Genomic DNA, 15,046 nt, shown 5'->3' on the forward strand with positions numbered 1-15,046 from the left:
TTCTCAATTCCTCAATGTTGATTTGCAATGTTTTCAAAACTGTATGGCCCGACAATGAAGCTGTGCTACAGTTCTTTACTATAGATAGGGCGTTCTGCGCATGACTGTGAAAAAAGCTTTTTAATTACACTGTAACGGAAAAAGGGAGTCTGTGACTGTATGCGACACCTGAAATATGTAAGACAACGCATGAAATACGAGTTGGACTAAAAAAAGCTCCAGTCGGTAATACGCTCTGGCACTATATGGGTAGCATTCTGAAATACGCCGAGGTCGACAAAAAGCACTTTATAAGACAACCCAAATAGAGCCTCGGACAAGAGTACACCGTGTAACCCCTCTCTCCTGTTTAATATGCAACACTCCAGTGATAAAATTGTACAATTACTGAGAACGCTCTTCGTCCAAACGTACCTCAGTCATCAAACTCGCTAAAAACATTACTTGTCTTCCAACGAATCTTGAAAAATATGACGAGACCATTCTTTGGACTGATGACGAAATTCATTATTTGTTATATACAATGGTACGAAATTTGTTAACAATTAAACTAAAATTACAATGCTTGAATGTCCCTTCTTCCCTCTCAGTATCCAAATTTTCTTTTTAGCTGAAGTTTTCCTTGTAATAAAAATAAATGGCCGTGCTGATAACCTCCCTTGCAGTCCGAGGACTCAATTACGAGAGGGGAGCTCGATGAAGCAAATATAAGGATGGAAGCCGCTTTACGGGCTCTCAGTGATGTGTCAGTGTCCCGTTGTCCATTTGTTGGCTCCTCTACATGATAAAGTCCAAGTAATCACCTCCCAATATTTACTTTTGTCCTTGTTTTACGCTTCCTTTTCTTGACCTAAGGAAAGTAATTAGTATTTGTTTTATTTCCTCAAAATGTACACGGTTGATCGGTGAACTTTGGAGCAAAAGGCCAGATAAAATGCAAGCTAAGTGAAGCCTCTTGCCTATCTTTATTTTTTGGTCGCGATCTTCCTACTGATTCACAATGATAATTAACCAAAGTTTTTTTTTTGGTTGCCTTCGTCCAGTAGGCACCTTAACAGTGCTGGTTGCAAACACTACCACCGTGTATACATAAAAGTTTACTTTACTCCAAAAGACGTTTAACTTGGAGTATGAGCACAAGTAATGAACTTCAATCATCAACTTGCGACCATATTCAGCGCTATATTTAAAAACAAACCTGAGAAAAAAAGGCCTTTTAACTGCAGAATACTCGGTCACACTTTTCCTCTTATAGAGCGGATACCGGGAGACAGGACTGCGGTGTGCGAAGGGTAAAACAATACAAGTAATGCACGATTATAAAACGTTCCGTAAACGTGGCTCACATCCAACACCCGTCGCCGTGTTGACCCTTAGATGTTCCCCTCACACCCCCGTAGCTCCAAAAAGGGGTAATGTAGTAGCTCTCGTAACGTATAATGCGATTGTCTCGCTGCCCAAGCCAACAACAAAGACTAAACAATTAAAACAACGACTTTGACTTAAAAACAATAGAAGCTGCTTATAATACCAAACAATAGCAGGTTACAGTACCTTATACTTCCAACTAACAGAGGGTCAAGAGCGTAAAGCCAAGCATAGGCGTCTTCTTCCTTCTCTGTTGTCGTTCGTACAAGGAATCTGCATTGTCTGGTATGAATCGAGAAAACGCTGAACGTCTGTAAACCAAAACATAAAGAACTTTAGGTGTGGTTATTATTTAGGGATCATATTAAAAATGCACCCATAATGACGGAAAGTCCCAAAACAACTCAAGAATGCTACCACTGACAAGACTCGTTTGATGCTCACCACAAAATATTCAGGGCACTCCACTTTGGAATGCCTGAGATTGATTAAAAAGTCCTCAACCTAAGTTAAAGAACAAACAAAAAGTCAAAAAGAGTTTGTACGAGCAATTCAATGGAGTTCAAACTGAAAGGCTTAAAGTACAGTGTTTTGTGCTTACCGGATCAGCTTCATGGCGATAAAATAGGACATAAGGCTTTCTCACAATCTGCGAGAAAAGAAAAGCCAGTCAGAGATTGCATGTGGCTATCGCATGCTTGTGACGTGAAAAGGACTTCTAAGACAGAGTTGTTCGGTAATAGCGAAGGGGTTTCGATTTAGTAAACACGTTAACGGGATTGTGTGTTTACTAAATGCAACAAAATGCAAGTCTCCGTCGCCAACAAATGCTTTTTGCAGTCACAAAGATGGTACGAAATTTTCAACGAGTAAACTGAACGCTTAAATATAGAACAACTAAACAAGGTACACATTTCTATACCTTCTCTTCGTAAAATAAATCTTGATGCAACGTTTTCTTTCTCAAACGCAATTCTTTAAATGCAGAAGGATGTATGTGCATTGTGAATCTGTAAGAGAATTCACTTTATGAAAAGCAATAAGCTGTTACCCCCAGAAAGAGAGTAATGTTTTGCGCTCGAAAAAACACAGAAAGAGAATTAGCCGAACACTGATTTAAGCAAATAGGTAGTCTACATAGCGACTTCCGACTTTCAGTGGGGTTCGAATAAGTTACAAGAAAATACCGAAGCGCAAAAAATGCCACCACCAACAAAATCATAGGAGAGAACAACAACATAACTTTTGTGTTGCTAGTGTAAAACAATTGGATCAGCAAGAAACGGGCAGAATCCAAGTCCGTGCTTTTCCAACATGGCCAACCTGTCAGTAGCTTTTTAAAGGACTGGAGCGGAACAGCTATCAAAATGAATTTGACACTTACAACATAACACTTGGTCCACCTGCTGCTGCAGTCGTCCATGATTTGAAGATATCCTTTTTTACTTATCACCGGGCTGTGAAAGGTGAACAGTTGTTGGACAATGAGTACTGGGGTATCAGCATGCAAGTCTGAAGCTTGCTTATCATCATCAAAAGGAGATAAGGGTTGATGCACTTGACAAAGCGCTACCCTTTCACAAATGTGACCCGGGATCGATTTCCAGACTCAAGGGAACATTTGGGTTGAGTTCGTTAGCTCTCTTTTCTGCACCGAGAGGTTGACCCCTCTCAGAAATGACCGTCATTTAATAAGATTTGACCCGAGTTGAGGTTGATTAACTTAAAGAAATAGTAATTGCCGAGCCTAGGAATGCGTTTGAATAACTAGAACAAATTGCAGAATAAGACATCACGTCTCGAGTATCACATTCGACGAACTCAGACTGATAAGGCTCGAAGAGCGAAATATATTTCAAGATTCTTAAACATTGTTATTTTATTTTTACACTTTCTATACTCGAGACGTGATGTCTTATTCTGCAAGTAGTTCTAGAGGATGATTAAATTTTACAATTGTCATTAGCGGAGCTTTTGTGCTCGGCAATGTTGCTATTAGACTCAAGTAAGTGAGTATCTCATCATCATCACCATCATCATTACGTATTCGTTTTTGAATAGCACATCATGGTTCAGCTAGAAACCACAAGCAGTTTCACAGACACAATAAAAAAACCCAGACTGGAACGAGAGTTAACCAATAACCGCGCGATCGCACTGCTCTTCCTACCGTGCTATCAGGCCAACAAGGAGGTGGTCCAATGCGAATTCGATTAGGTCCCATGAGAGAAAGATAGATAGTGAATATGTATATAAATATACTATGAGAAATGAACTATGACAGAGCTCAGTTAGGGGAACGACCTCACCCTATTTTCAATAAACAAAACTAATTACTATATACCCTCCTCTTACGGGATATGCCAACAACTCGAATTTGACCTTCTCCCGATTGCCTTAATAGCTCATGACCATAGAGACATATTTTTACCAACGTGTATGCATGTATACCATAAGCAAAACCACATCATCTTGGATTTCCCTTCCTTCAAACAATATTAAGGGTTTGCGAACTATCTTTCCGAGTAAAATGCGTCATCTACCCCTTTTTGTATCAACCGCATAAAAACAAATTGCATTATGAACTCTCTATATTCAAAAACTTAAACATACTTATAACTTGTCTCTGAACAACTCCTTTCTGGTCCAATGTAACGAATAAACATTCCCTACTAGCGGAGAGGGGTGCGGACCAGTTGGCTCTTTTCAAAGACAGCTGAGGATCAGAGGGCAACTCGAACTCGGGACCTTCGAATGTCAAGTCCGCCGCCCTAACCACTCTGACTAGGACTCAACTTTTAAAGAAATTGTGTTCCAATCACAAGGACAGTTTAAAGCACTTACTTTTTCCGAATTTGAATCACCTCCGGTACATAAAACTCAATGTTAGCTTCTTCCTCTTTTCCGATGTGGTGTCTTGTGCATAACTCCGATGTTGGTGCGCAACTCTGAAATAAATTCCATGACAAAAAATGGTAAAAATGTCATCCTTCCAGAGATTTTTTCCTCCGTGGGAGGGGAGGAGGGAAGGAAGGCGCTGGGATATGAGTAAAACAATGCACTACTTCTTAAAAGCAGAGTTCGAGAACCCTGAAGTAGCTTACGTTTGTTAAGGTGTAACTAACAGTACGGATATAGGAAGCAAGGTTAGAAAAGTGACACGTTGATTTTATCTCTAGAATAAGTTTAGGGTTGGAGCTAAATTAAGGTCATCCGTTTAAAATTCATATAGCGAGAAAATCTATGTCATCTTGACAGTGTGATCTCGGCTAAACTCACCATATCTTTTCTAAAATTCTTTTTTTGGGTCATAAGATCAAGACACTGAAAAAAAAAACATATACACGTCAAGGATTTGTATTCTAGAATATCTCTGTTCATTTGTTCCATCCATTTCAGCTTTTTGGGTTCGATGCGACGCTCACCGAGAACGACACAAGTGGCGGTTCGCTTGACGATAGCGGGGATCAAGTTTTGAAAGCCTTGACGATGTCTAATAAGATTGGGCAACAGCTTCAGCAAATCCTGGACAGACTAGAAAGAATGGAAACCAAATTGCAAACGATGGAAGGAGTCCTCTCGCAGATCTCTAATTTGGAGAAAGCCGTAAATAAGATTCAAGTGAGTATAGTATCCTTTAATGATAAGGCTAAGAAGATGGATGAGACGATTCAAGACTTGGATGCGGGGCTGACTTCGTTAAATGCAGACATCGAGGAAATGCAGAATAGGGAGAAACAAAATTTAGGGAAGATTAAAGAGTTACACGACCAAATTCTCTATCAGGATGTCTATAGCAGAAGAGAGAACTTACGAATCTTTGGCCTCCCAGAAACAGATCTCAGTACTGAGAACACAGGGGACGTGGTGTACAAGTTTTTTGAGCGTGAATTAGAGCTAGAAGACGCGAGGAACATTGAATTTCAGCGAGTCCATAGGCTTGGAAAAAGGAAGGCAGGACAGTCAAGGCCGATAATCGTTCGCTTTCTTAGATTCCCGGAACGTGAGCGTGTTTTCAGAAGTGTGCGTGATCTAGGGGTGGAATCGGAGGTGAAAGTGTACGCGGATTTTCCTAAAGAAATACGAGAAAGAAGACAAAAATTATGGCCAAAAATGAAAAAAGCGAGAGAGGAAGGCAAAGTAGCTTTTTTTGATAAGCGAGAACCAGATAAGCTTTATATTGACGGTGTGTTGAGTATTTAAATGAGCTTGCTATATGTTTATTTTTGATAGCGGGTGTGGTTTGTAAACTTTGCATATTGTTGAGAATCAACGGTGGTCCTTAAATCCCAAGGGTGGCATATGGATATAGAATATCTGCTGCTCTTCTTAATGCGTATGGATGCATGTGTTTGTTCATTGTTCACATGTGTGTTGTTTTTGTGTTTATCAAGTAGTTTTTGTTCTGTGTTAGGCGCTACGTGTTACTTACTTATTATACATGTTTCAACCAGCTTGGAGAAGAATTACTTCATGTTTCACTTTCACAAAAGATAACGTTGATTTTAAATTACTCTCTTTAAATGTTCGAGGGATTCGTTCATCCATAAAGAGGAAAGCTTTGTTTATATGGTTGACTCGGCAAAAGGCGGACATTATTTTTCTCCAGGAAACGTATAGCACGAAAGAGGTGGAAGATATCTGGAATACTCAATACAAGGGTAAGAGTTTCTATTCACATGGAACTAACCACAGTTGCGGGGTAATGATTCTAATAAAAGACGATCTGGAATTTGAGTATAAATCGTCCGTTTTGGACACTAACGGTCGTTACATTTTGATTGACGCCACTGTACAGGGATCTGATTTTTTATTGGTCAATATTTATGCACCAAATAAGGTTCAAGAGCAATGCGAATTTTTCAGCGGTTTAGAAAAAATGGTAGAGGAATTAAATACAAGCGCTGAGCAAAAAATTGTAGTAGGTGGGGATTTTAATGTTGCTATCGATCCTGACTTGGACTGTTCTGGGGGTAATCCCACAAAAAAAGATTCTGTCAAACACATTCAAGACATATGTTTAAATTTCGATTTAGTAGATATTTGGCGTGTGAGGAATCCGGTATGTAAACGCTTCAGCTGGAGACAAAAAAATCCTTTTCTTCAACGGAGACTAGATTATTGGCTCTTGAGTGACTCGTACCAGGAGGAGGTAGAGGGTGCCGACATAATTCCCTCTTTGAACTCCGATCACTCGGCTATTGTGCTTCAGTTTAGCAGTGTAGAAAAGCAAAAGCACGGTCCATCTTATTGGAAATTTAATGCAAGTTTGTTAGATGACTCTGATTTTTGTAAGCTTATAGCTGAGAGTGTGCCAGTGTGGCGAGAGGAGTTCATTGAAGTTACTGATAAGCGAGTTCTTTGGGACTTAATCAAATATCGAATACGACAGGTTACGATTAAGTACAGCAAAGCTAAAGCTAAGGCCAGAAGACAGAATTTGAAAGTAATAGAAGACTCATTAAAGCAGTGCGAGGAGGATTGCAGTGTGTTTCCATCCCCCGAAAATATGGAAAAAATGGAGAATATTCGAAACGAGTACGAATTGTTTTATGAGCACTTATCAAGGGGTGCGATAGTACGTTCCAGGGCCACCTGGTTTGAGCAAGGAGAAAAAAGTAACAAATATTTCCTAAACCTTGAAACCTACAAAAAATCCAAGAGTTGTATTCGCAAGGTGTATACCAAAGACGGCTTTCTTACCTCTGACCCCAAAAGAATCATGAAGGAAGTGGAAGTTTTTTATTCTAGTCTTTACAAGACTGACAATTGTAAGATCCCGAACAACGTTTCAAACACATTCTTACTTTCTCAGGCAATCCCAAAGCTTTCAAACGAAGAGGCGATGGCGTGTGAAGGAAGATTGACGCTTGCGGAGTGTTTTAAGAGTTTGCGATCTTTTCAAAGCAACAAATCCCCAGGTAACGACGGCCTTACGGTTGAGTTCTATAATGCGTTTTGGGAAAGTCTTGGAAAGCTTCTTGTAGACAGTCTTAATTGCTCATTTGATAAAGGTGAACTATCAAATTCCCAAAAACAAGCAATAATAACTTTGATAGAAAAGAAAGATAAAGACAAACGAAAAATTTCTAATTGGAGGCCAATTTCTTTAATTAATGTAGATGTCAAGATTGGATCTAAAGCCATTGCCTTGAGACTCCAGACTGTTCTCCCTAGAATAATTCACCATAATCAGCATGCATATGTTAAAGGACGAACAATCAATGATGCAATAAGGACGATTGATGATATACTCGTATATACTGAAAGATATGGAATCAACGGCAAAATGCTAGCAATAGATTTTCAGAAAGCCTTTGATTCAGTGAATAGGAATTTTTTGTTTAGCACATTGGCTGCTTTCAATTTTGGCCCTTCGTTCATCCAGTGGATACAAACCTTTTACCAAAATATTTCAAGTTGTGTTCTTAATAACGGGTTCTCTACCGGACCTTTTAAGATAGAAAGAGGTGTGAGGCAAGGAGATCCACTCTCTCCATACTTGTTCATTATTGTCCTAGAAGTACTAGCTGTTAGTATACGTAAAAATAAGGATATTCAAGGGATTGTGGTGGATGGAATCGAAATTAAACTTGAGCTTTTCGCAGACGATCTTACTGTATTCCTGAGGAACGATTGGTCTCTTAGACACCTCCTTGCTCTTATTTCAAAGTTTGGAATCTGTTCGGGTCTTGTCATAAATTTTGACAAAACAGAAATGTTTATCTTGGGGAACTCGGTTATGGCTCCAGCACAGGACCAAAGTATTATGAACATTAACGTTAAGAGAGCTGTGAAAATATTAGGGGTGTATTTTACTTATGACAGCCGTTTGAGACACAAACTAAATTTTAAGGAAATAATAGATGCTGTCAAAACAAAACTTCAACTTTGGAAGTGGAGAAATCTGACAATAATTGGAAGAATTCAGATCGTTAAAACTTTTGTAATTCCACTGATAATGTACCGTGCTGGATCAATTTGTATAGATAAGGAGGTGGTAACTGACGCTAATAGGATTATATTTGACTTTATCTGGAAAGGGAAAGACAAAGTAAAACGAGCTTCCTTAGTTGGTGACATAAAAGATGGGGGCCTGAAGGCCCCGCATTTAGAATCGATAATTAAGACTCATAGAATAATGCTTTGCCAGAGACTCGCGGATGAAGAACCTTGTAATTGGAAAACTATTTTATTTCACTATTTGAAACAGGTCGGGGGGAAGTTCATCCTCTGTTGCAACTTTGACATAAAAAAGCTACCGATAAACCTCCCAATGTATTACAGGGAATGTTTTGAGTGTTTTTCGCATTGCTCCGCAGCCACCGATAACAATGTACTTGAGCTTTCGCACGAACAAATTTCCAACACTGTTCTTTGGAACAATAAATTTATATGTATTAATAATAAATCAGTCTTCAATCAAAGCTTGGTTAGTAAAGGAATAATCAAAATAGGCGATTTAGTAACAGAGAAAAACCAATTTATTTCTCAATGTAATCAAAGCCGGGTGAATCTTTCTCCAAAAGATATTTTTGATTTGATGTCCTTAGTTGATGCAATCCCTGCACCGTGGCGACAGTCGCTGAAAATAAATGGATACTTGAACAAGAGTCCTTTTGTTATTCAGGACCAAATTCAACTTGTGCTCAATAACCAGGAGGTCTCGATCACTGAGGCGACCTTTAAGAAGGTTTATAGGGAGTTGGTCTCTGGTTTTGTTACTCCACCGACAGCTCATTCAAAGTTTAATGAAAGCTTTAATGGTGTTTGTTTGGACTGGAACGAAATTCATAGTTTGCCCTTTCTAGTCGCTTTAGACACAAAGTCACGAGAATTTCAATATAAAATTTTAAATAGGTATTTAGTGACAAATACGTTTTTGAAAAAAATTGGCAAAATAGACTCCTCATTGTGCACCTTTTGTGGTATGTTGGACGAATCCCTGGAACATCTTTTTGTGACTTGCCATTTTACTACATTGCTGTGGAAAGAACTCATAGCTTGGTGTAGTGGAAGACAAATTAAAGTTGAATCACTATCTGCAGCAAATATAATTTTTGGTGACTGGCAAAGGAAAGATTGCTTCCTCTTATTAAATCATATTATCCTCATCGCAAAACAGTACATTTATTATTGTAGGTCCAACAATTTGAAACCACTTTTCTACGTTCTGTTGCAAAGAATTAAGTTTGTCTACCAATTAGAGAGCAAAATTGCTAAATGGAACAATAATTGGCAAGCTCACTCTATTAAATGGAGTAAGAGCGGTTTTGAAGATGTTGAAGATTGAAACGTGCTTTTATATCTTTTTCGATATTCTAACACAGCGCTATTGTGGGTGTGTTTGTATGTGTGTACGTGTGTGTGTTTCTGCATCATGTAGGGGGAACTTTTGGGGGGTGGGGGGTGGTTGTTAGCATCCACTTGTTAGCTCAAATCTGTATATACACATATTTTTTTGTGATTGCTGTAATTTCTTCGTTTTTGTAAGTGCTGTAACTCCAATATGGAAATGTTAAAAAACAATAATAAAATACAAAAAAAAAAAAAACTCTGAAATAAATTCCATGACAAAAAATGGTAAAAATGTCATCCTTCCAGAGATTTTTTCCTCCGTGGGAGGGGAGGAGGGAAGGAAGGCGCTGGGATATGAGTAAAACAATGCACTACTTCTTAAAAGCAGAGTTCGAGAACCCTGAAGTAGCTTACGTTTGTTAAGGTGTAACTAACAGTACGGATATAGGAAGCAAGGTTAGAAAAGTGACACGTTGATTTTATCTCTAGAATAAGTTTAGGGTTGGAGCTAAATTAAGGTCATCCGTTTAAAATTCATATAGCGAGAAAATCTATGTCATCTTGACAGTGTGATCTCGGCTAAACTCACCATATCTTTTCTAAAATTCTTTTTTTGGGTCATAAGATCAAGACACTGAAAAAAAAAACATATACACGTCAAGGATTTGTATTCTAGAATATCTCTGTTCATTTGTTCCATCCATTTCAGCTTTTTGGGTTCGATGCGAAGTAATAACACGGGACCTAAAAACAGAAACTGTGCCTGAAGTGATCAGAGCTCTGGGTCTCCTCCAAAGGGCTTGGATAAAGATGTAAAAACTCTCTGGAAACTGTGACATAAACATCGAGAAGCAGCAAAAGGTCAGTTTACTGAGAACCACCCACATTCTAAAAAACGTGCCGCTTTACATTGTGTACATAATCCTCGTCGCTAACCCCTACCCTAACCCCGCTCCTTAAGGAAACTGTAAGCTTCCCAGTTGTAAGAACTGTGAAAAAAGGAAGAGAAGGCGACTGGGGCGGTGGCGGTGGCATAATAATAAGAAAGGTCCTGTCAATCAAGTCACGGTGAACTCTGTGGTACCTAAGGCCCATGGGTTGGACCAAGAGAAAATGAGGGGACAGAGAAGGAGGCTCCCGGTCCAGCCCTTGGGATATGTCATGTCCACGAAAGTTATTTTTAGACCAGCGGAAGTCTTCCGAGACGTCCGCATGCAGGCCAACCTCGGTCCGATGTTTGAAAGAAAATATATATTCATCAGCCTTCCACGTGCGCCATCATTTTCTCTTTTCACTAAGAACCTGAGAGCGAAGCAAGACTGCATGCGGACGTCTCGGAAGACAGACTTCCCCTAGAACAAAGACTTCCGCTCGTCTAAAAATAACTTTCGTGGACATAACATATCCCGGCCAACGCCTTGAGCCTCCCTCTCTGTCCCCTCATTTTCTCTTGGTTGGACCCGGTGCTTCAGAGACTAAACAAGCAAGCCAAGGATTACAAGTGCCTTACCTTATGTAACAAAGCTTTTTCCGTGTCGGGGCTTTTCGCAAAACGCTGAGGTTTACCAGCCAGAAGTGAAGCAACTGACAAGAACGAAGAGGACAGGGAAATAGAGCCCAGGCTCCCGCGACTGGAATAAGTGCTACCGTCGGAGAAAACACCTGAATCCACTAACAACACAGAATCAGGGCGATCACAGGACATAAGCTGGTCTCCAAGAGACAGGATATGACGCGCCTTACCCACCTGCAAATATCACGCAGTCAAGTAGCAATGTTAATTCACCATTTTTAACATTGCCGGAAGTCACAAGAAAGACAAAGGCGAGTGATGCTCGTTTGCTTAGCTACGACATAAGGCTAACAGAAGAACGACGAAAAGGAGCATGATCACGTCGGCAAATATTCGAACTTTCACCTCTTGAACTCGTTCCAGTTTCTCCAAATGAGCCTGGTGTTCCTCAATAAGCGAAGTGTCTCTTGGTCTCCAGTCTCCAAGGTTTTCCTCTCCTCTCACGTAAATCCTAGACGTGTCCATGACCACTCTCCTTTTCGTCTTTAACACTGAATTAGACCAAAGAAAGGCAAAAGACGACTCTCAGTCTGTGTAAAAACGCCACAAAATTTAGAAAAGAGAATTTTTGAAATTGAAACAAAAGTAATTGTTCACAATAATCATCGGCATAGCTTTCAGTTCAGTTAATGCAGATTTTAGAAAACGAGGCTGCTGGAGCTTCTTGGATAGATAAAAAATAGCAAGGATTCAGTTAACCAATAGTTTCTCCAGGTGTCTCCACCGGTCTATGCCCTAAAAAAAAAAACCTTATGAATCTCCCATTCTGAAGTTCTTATGGATACTGAGAACGAATTTTTCCAGTTTATCTAGTGAAAAATAAAGATTTGTCCCAAACGAGACCAGGAAATGAACCGCTTGGAAGCTCCTCTTAAAGATGTCAATTGAGTTAAAATCACATAAGGTTCGGCACAAGCCCACGCAATCTTAGAAAGGTACTTACACTGGCCTCGTTCGTCAGCTGGATGAAAAACCAGCTCGTATATGTCGCTGAGTTTATCACTGAAATAAATCCAAAATAAAGGTTACATATGACTAGATCTCAACAATTTCAAAATGCTGAGGTCTTTCCTTGCTGCCAAGTTATTTCATTCATGTTACAAGTGACAGAAACAAAGTAGAACAGAGTGAATTACAAGAACATATTTACGATATGGGCTAAGTAACTTACTTCTCAGGACGCCTCGGCGAACCAAATAAACTCCAAACGGACCTGAAAAAGGTAATCATATATGTAATAACTGTCAAGATCTGAATCTGAACTGTTTAGCAAAGTGTCTTACGAACTCACCGAGGTGATGTTTTGGAATCTCTCCCAAACACGCAGAAAGAGAGGTCCTTGGTAACACAAGTCGCCTGACAACAGTTTTCCATCTGTAAGCAAAAAAAGCTGTAGTTGGCAATTAACTTAACGAAATCTCCAACTTTTGCTGAACGTGTTACATCAGTCATTGATATACCGTATAAAACCTAATGACGACCAAGTGATTCAGTATAAAATTAACTATCAAAGGGTAATTTGGAGTGCTAGAAATCTCAGGAAATCTGTGCTTTAGCCCAAGTATGAAAATGACTGAACTCAAACTAGCTAGAGGTTTGGGTCCATTTTCATACCTCTGACCAGGGTGGGTCTATTTCTATTCTTCAGCTAACGCCTCATGTGGATTTCAGGACAAATAACTCTATCAAACGTAATTTTGTTCTTGCTTGTTGCTACGCGGACACCTTTTGGTTTTTGTTTTAAGTTCACAGTAAGCACGGGGGAAGCGTTGAAAACTAACCTCAAGATAAGCTGACATGGTAAGGAAAACCAGCTCTCCGGATGGAGTCACCCTGCAAAGCATCATACACAGTGTGGTTTACTCCTGATGACAAACAGAAACAATTACCGAAATAACCACTTATTGACCAGACCTCATACCTGTTTAGTGAGATTGAGTTATGAAGAGACGAGTCCCAGGCCGCCTCGAATCTGTACACAGATTTGTTTTCATCCGGGTGAGACTGGATCTCGTGCAACACGACACTCAAAGAAACCATTTCAGGTGAAGTTTCTGCTGGTGTAGAAGGTGCAAGTGAAGTCCTGACACGACCTATGAAAACGAAAGGAGTTAGAATCTGATAAGTACCTTTTAATGTTTTGTAATTTGAGGATAAAAACACACGTACCGATAACAACGTCTACAACTCGTCGTATTCTAACATCTGGAGAGTTCTCATGTATCACAGTGACCACAAGTCGCCTTTGGATTCCCTGAAAAGAAAATTAGACGAATGGGTGTAAAGTCACCCATCGAGGTGCCGAACACAGGAGTCGTGTTGCTTTACCTGAATAATACAAACCCAGATACTAGTATTAAGCTCAGAGTACTTATTAAATACACAAAATGCACGGATGAAAGGAAGAAATTCTGTTTTTTTTTTCTTCAGTTACCTGATGAAGAAGAAAGACACCGCCACAAGAGATGTTCTCATTTTTACGTCTGACAACACACGGTAAATAACTGAAAAATTAAAAAAAAAACTTTCCTTTTACAAACTTTTGTCGATACATACTTAATTGCCACTCCCCAAAGGGGCTTTTCAGGGCCTATGAAACACAATCACAAATAAAATAACAAACAACAACAACTGATTTAGAATCCCAACTGTATAGTCGTTCTAGCGCTGGAGCACTAATCGGGGACAGTGCCAACTGAAATTAACAATTAACGCAAATCAACTCGAATAATAAGGTAAATTTGGTCGATATTATCAAGAATCTCCGGCTAAACAAACGTCAATGACTACAGAAAAGCGCCAATTTGACGTCGGAATTACGTTTAGGTTTGGCTCTAATTTGCATAAATGTTATCGGCGTGGGCATGATGGTAGAATAATTCCCTACCACCTAGTCAATCAGAGCAATCGTTGTATCGGCAACAGGCACTAGCTTTATTATAAACGCCTCTTACAGACTGTGTTCAATGGCTGAACTAAATTTAAGGCCCGTATTTTTCCGAGCCGGAGTGCCCTGGGGTCGTAAACTCAAGAACCCGCACTGAGCTTACAGTAGGACCTGAGAAAACGAAGTTAGCAACGTATTTATCATGTTCTTCAAGACACAAAATCACAATTATACCAAGGCCGCGAAGCGGCTTGCCTGTATAATAGTCCTTTTCACGGTTAGTTTTTCTCCTTTGCTTTACAATGTAATCTAACCTGTGTGCGAGGCAATTTCGGGTTAAAACTACAAAATAGCCCGAATTTGCCTCACATACATGCTAGGTTACATTGCAATGCAAATGAGAAAAACTAACCATGAAAAGAGCTATTGCAATTATAGTAACAAACGAAGTGAGAAATAAATGAGATAACATCAGGAAGAATCCCACTTATTGTGCTACGAACCACTCAAAGGACAAAAAAAAAAGGCCAGATATGACGTAGTGCCATAATTCCCTGCGGCCATATAACACGTCGCTGGCATGTGATACTCCATACTTTCAACGCTGTGAATAGCAAGCACCACGGGTCTTATATTGGCACACCAACAGGGCATGACGCCTGTATGATGCAAAAAGACACTGACCGGGAAGGGTGGGTGGGTCCTAATATGTTTCTCATTTCGTTTGTCAATATAATTGCAATTACAATCGTGATTATATTACAAAAACTCCGTTCGGAATATTTGAGATAACATCAGGCAGAGTTCAACGCAAAAAAAGGGGGTCAGTCAGACAACTGGTGATATTTTAATGACACTTTAAAGACAAAAAACCTCGAAGTGACAATATCAAATCGTTGATCTAAAGACCCGCAGTGACG

General features: G+C 39.6%; 1 protein-coding gene across 5 annotated transcripts in view; it reads right to left on the minus strand.

Moving 5' to 3' along the window:
* The window catches only part of LOC137984521 (kinesin-like protein unc-104), a 73,729-nt gene that overhangs the window by 444 nt on the left and 58,239 nt on the right, over positions 1-15,046 (minus strand). The window contains exons 41-57 of one of the 5 annotated variants that reach the window (XM_068831687.1): positions 13,674-13,743; positions 13,409-13,493; positions 13,161-13,332; positions 13,021-13,072; positions 12,531-12,613; positions 12,411-12,452; positions 12,183-12,241; positions 11,585-11,730; positions 11,177-11,413; positions 10,256-10,300; positions 4,648-4,692; positions 4,213-4,316; positions 2,753-2,825; positions 1,970-2,017; positions 1,813-1,872; positions 1,555-1,679; positions 328-850 (exon numbers count right to left, since the gene is read on the minus strand). In XM_068831687.1, coding sequence (XP_068687788.1) covers positions 814-850; positions 1,555-1,679; positions 1,813-1,872; positions 1,970-2,017; positions 2,753-2,825; positions 4,213-4,316; positions 4,648-4,692; positions 10,256-10,300; positions 11,177-11,413; positions 11,585-11,730; positions 12,183-12,241; positions 12,411-12,452; positions 12,531-12,613; positions 13,021-13,072; positions 13,161-13,332; positions 13,409-13,493; positions 13,674-13,743 — 1,483 coding nt within the window. In that variant the 3' untranslated portion in view covers positions 328-813. Of the gene's footprint in view, positions 851-1,554; positions 1,680-1,812; positions 1,873-1,969; positions 2,018-2,752; positions 2,826-4,212; positions 4,317-4,647; positions 4,693-10,255; positions 10,301-11,176; positions 11,414-11,584; positions 11,731-12,182; positions 12,242-12,410; positions 12,453-12,530; positions 12,614-13,020; positions 13,073-13,160; positions 13,333-13,408; positions 13,494-13,673; positions 13,744-15,046 lie in introns of all 5 variants that reach the window. The other 4 variants (XM_068831698.1, XM_068831705.1, XM_068831695.1 and 1 more) reach the window with 4 other exon arrangements.

This window comes from Montipora foliosa, chromosome 2, assembly GCF_036669935.1.
Source record: "Montipora foliosa isolate CH-2021 chromosome 2, ASM3666993v2, whole genome shotgun sequence".
NCBI classification, from domain to species: Eukaryota; Metazoa; Cnidaria; class Anthozoa; order Scleractinia; family Acroporidae; genus Montipora; species Montipora foliosa.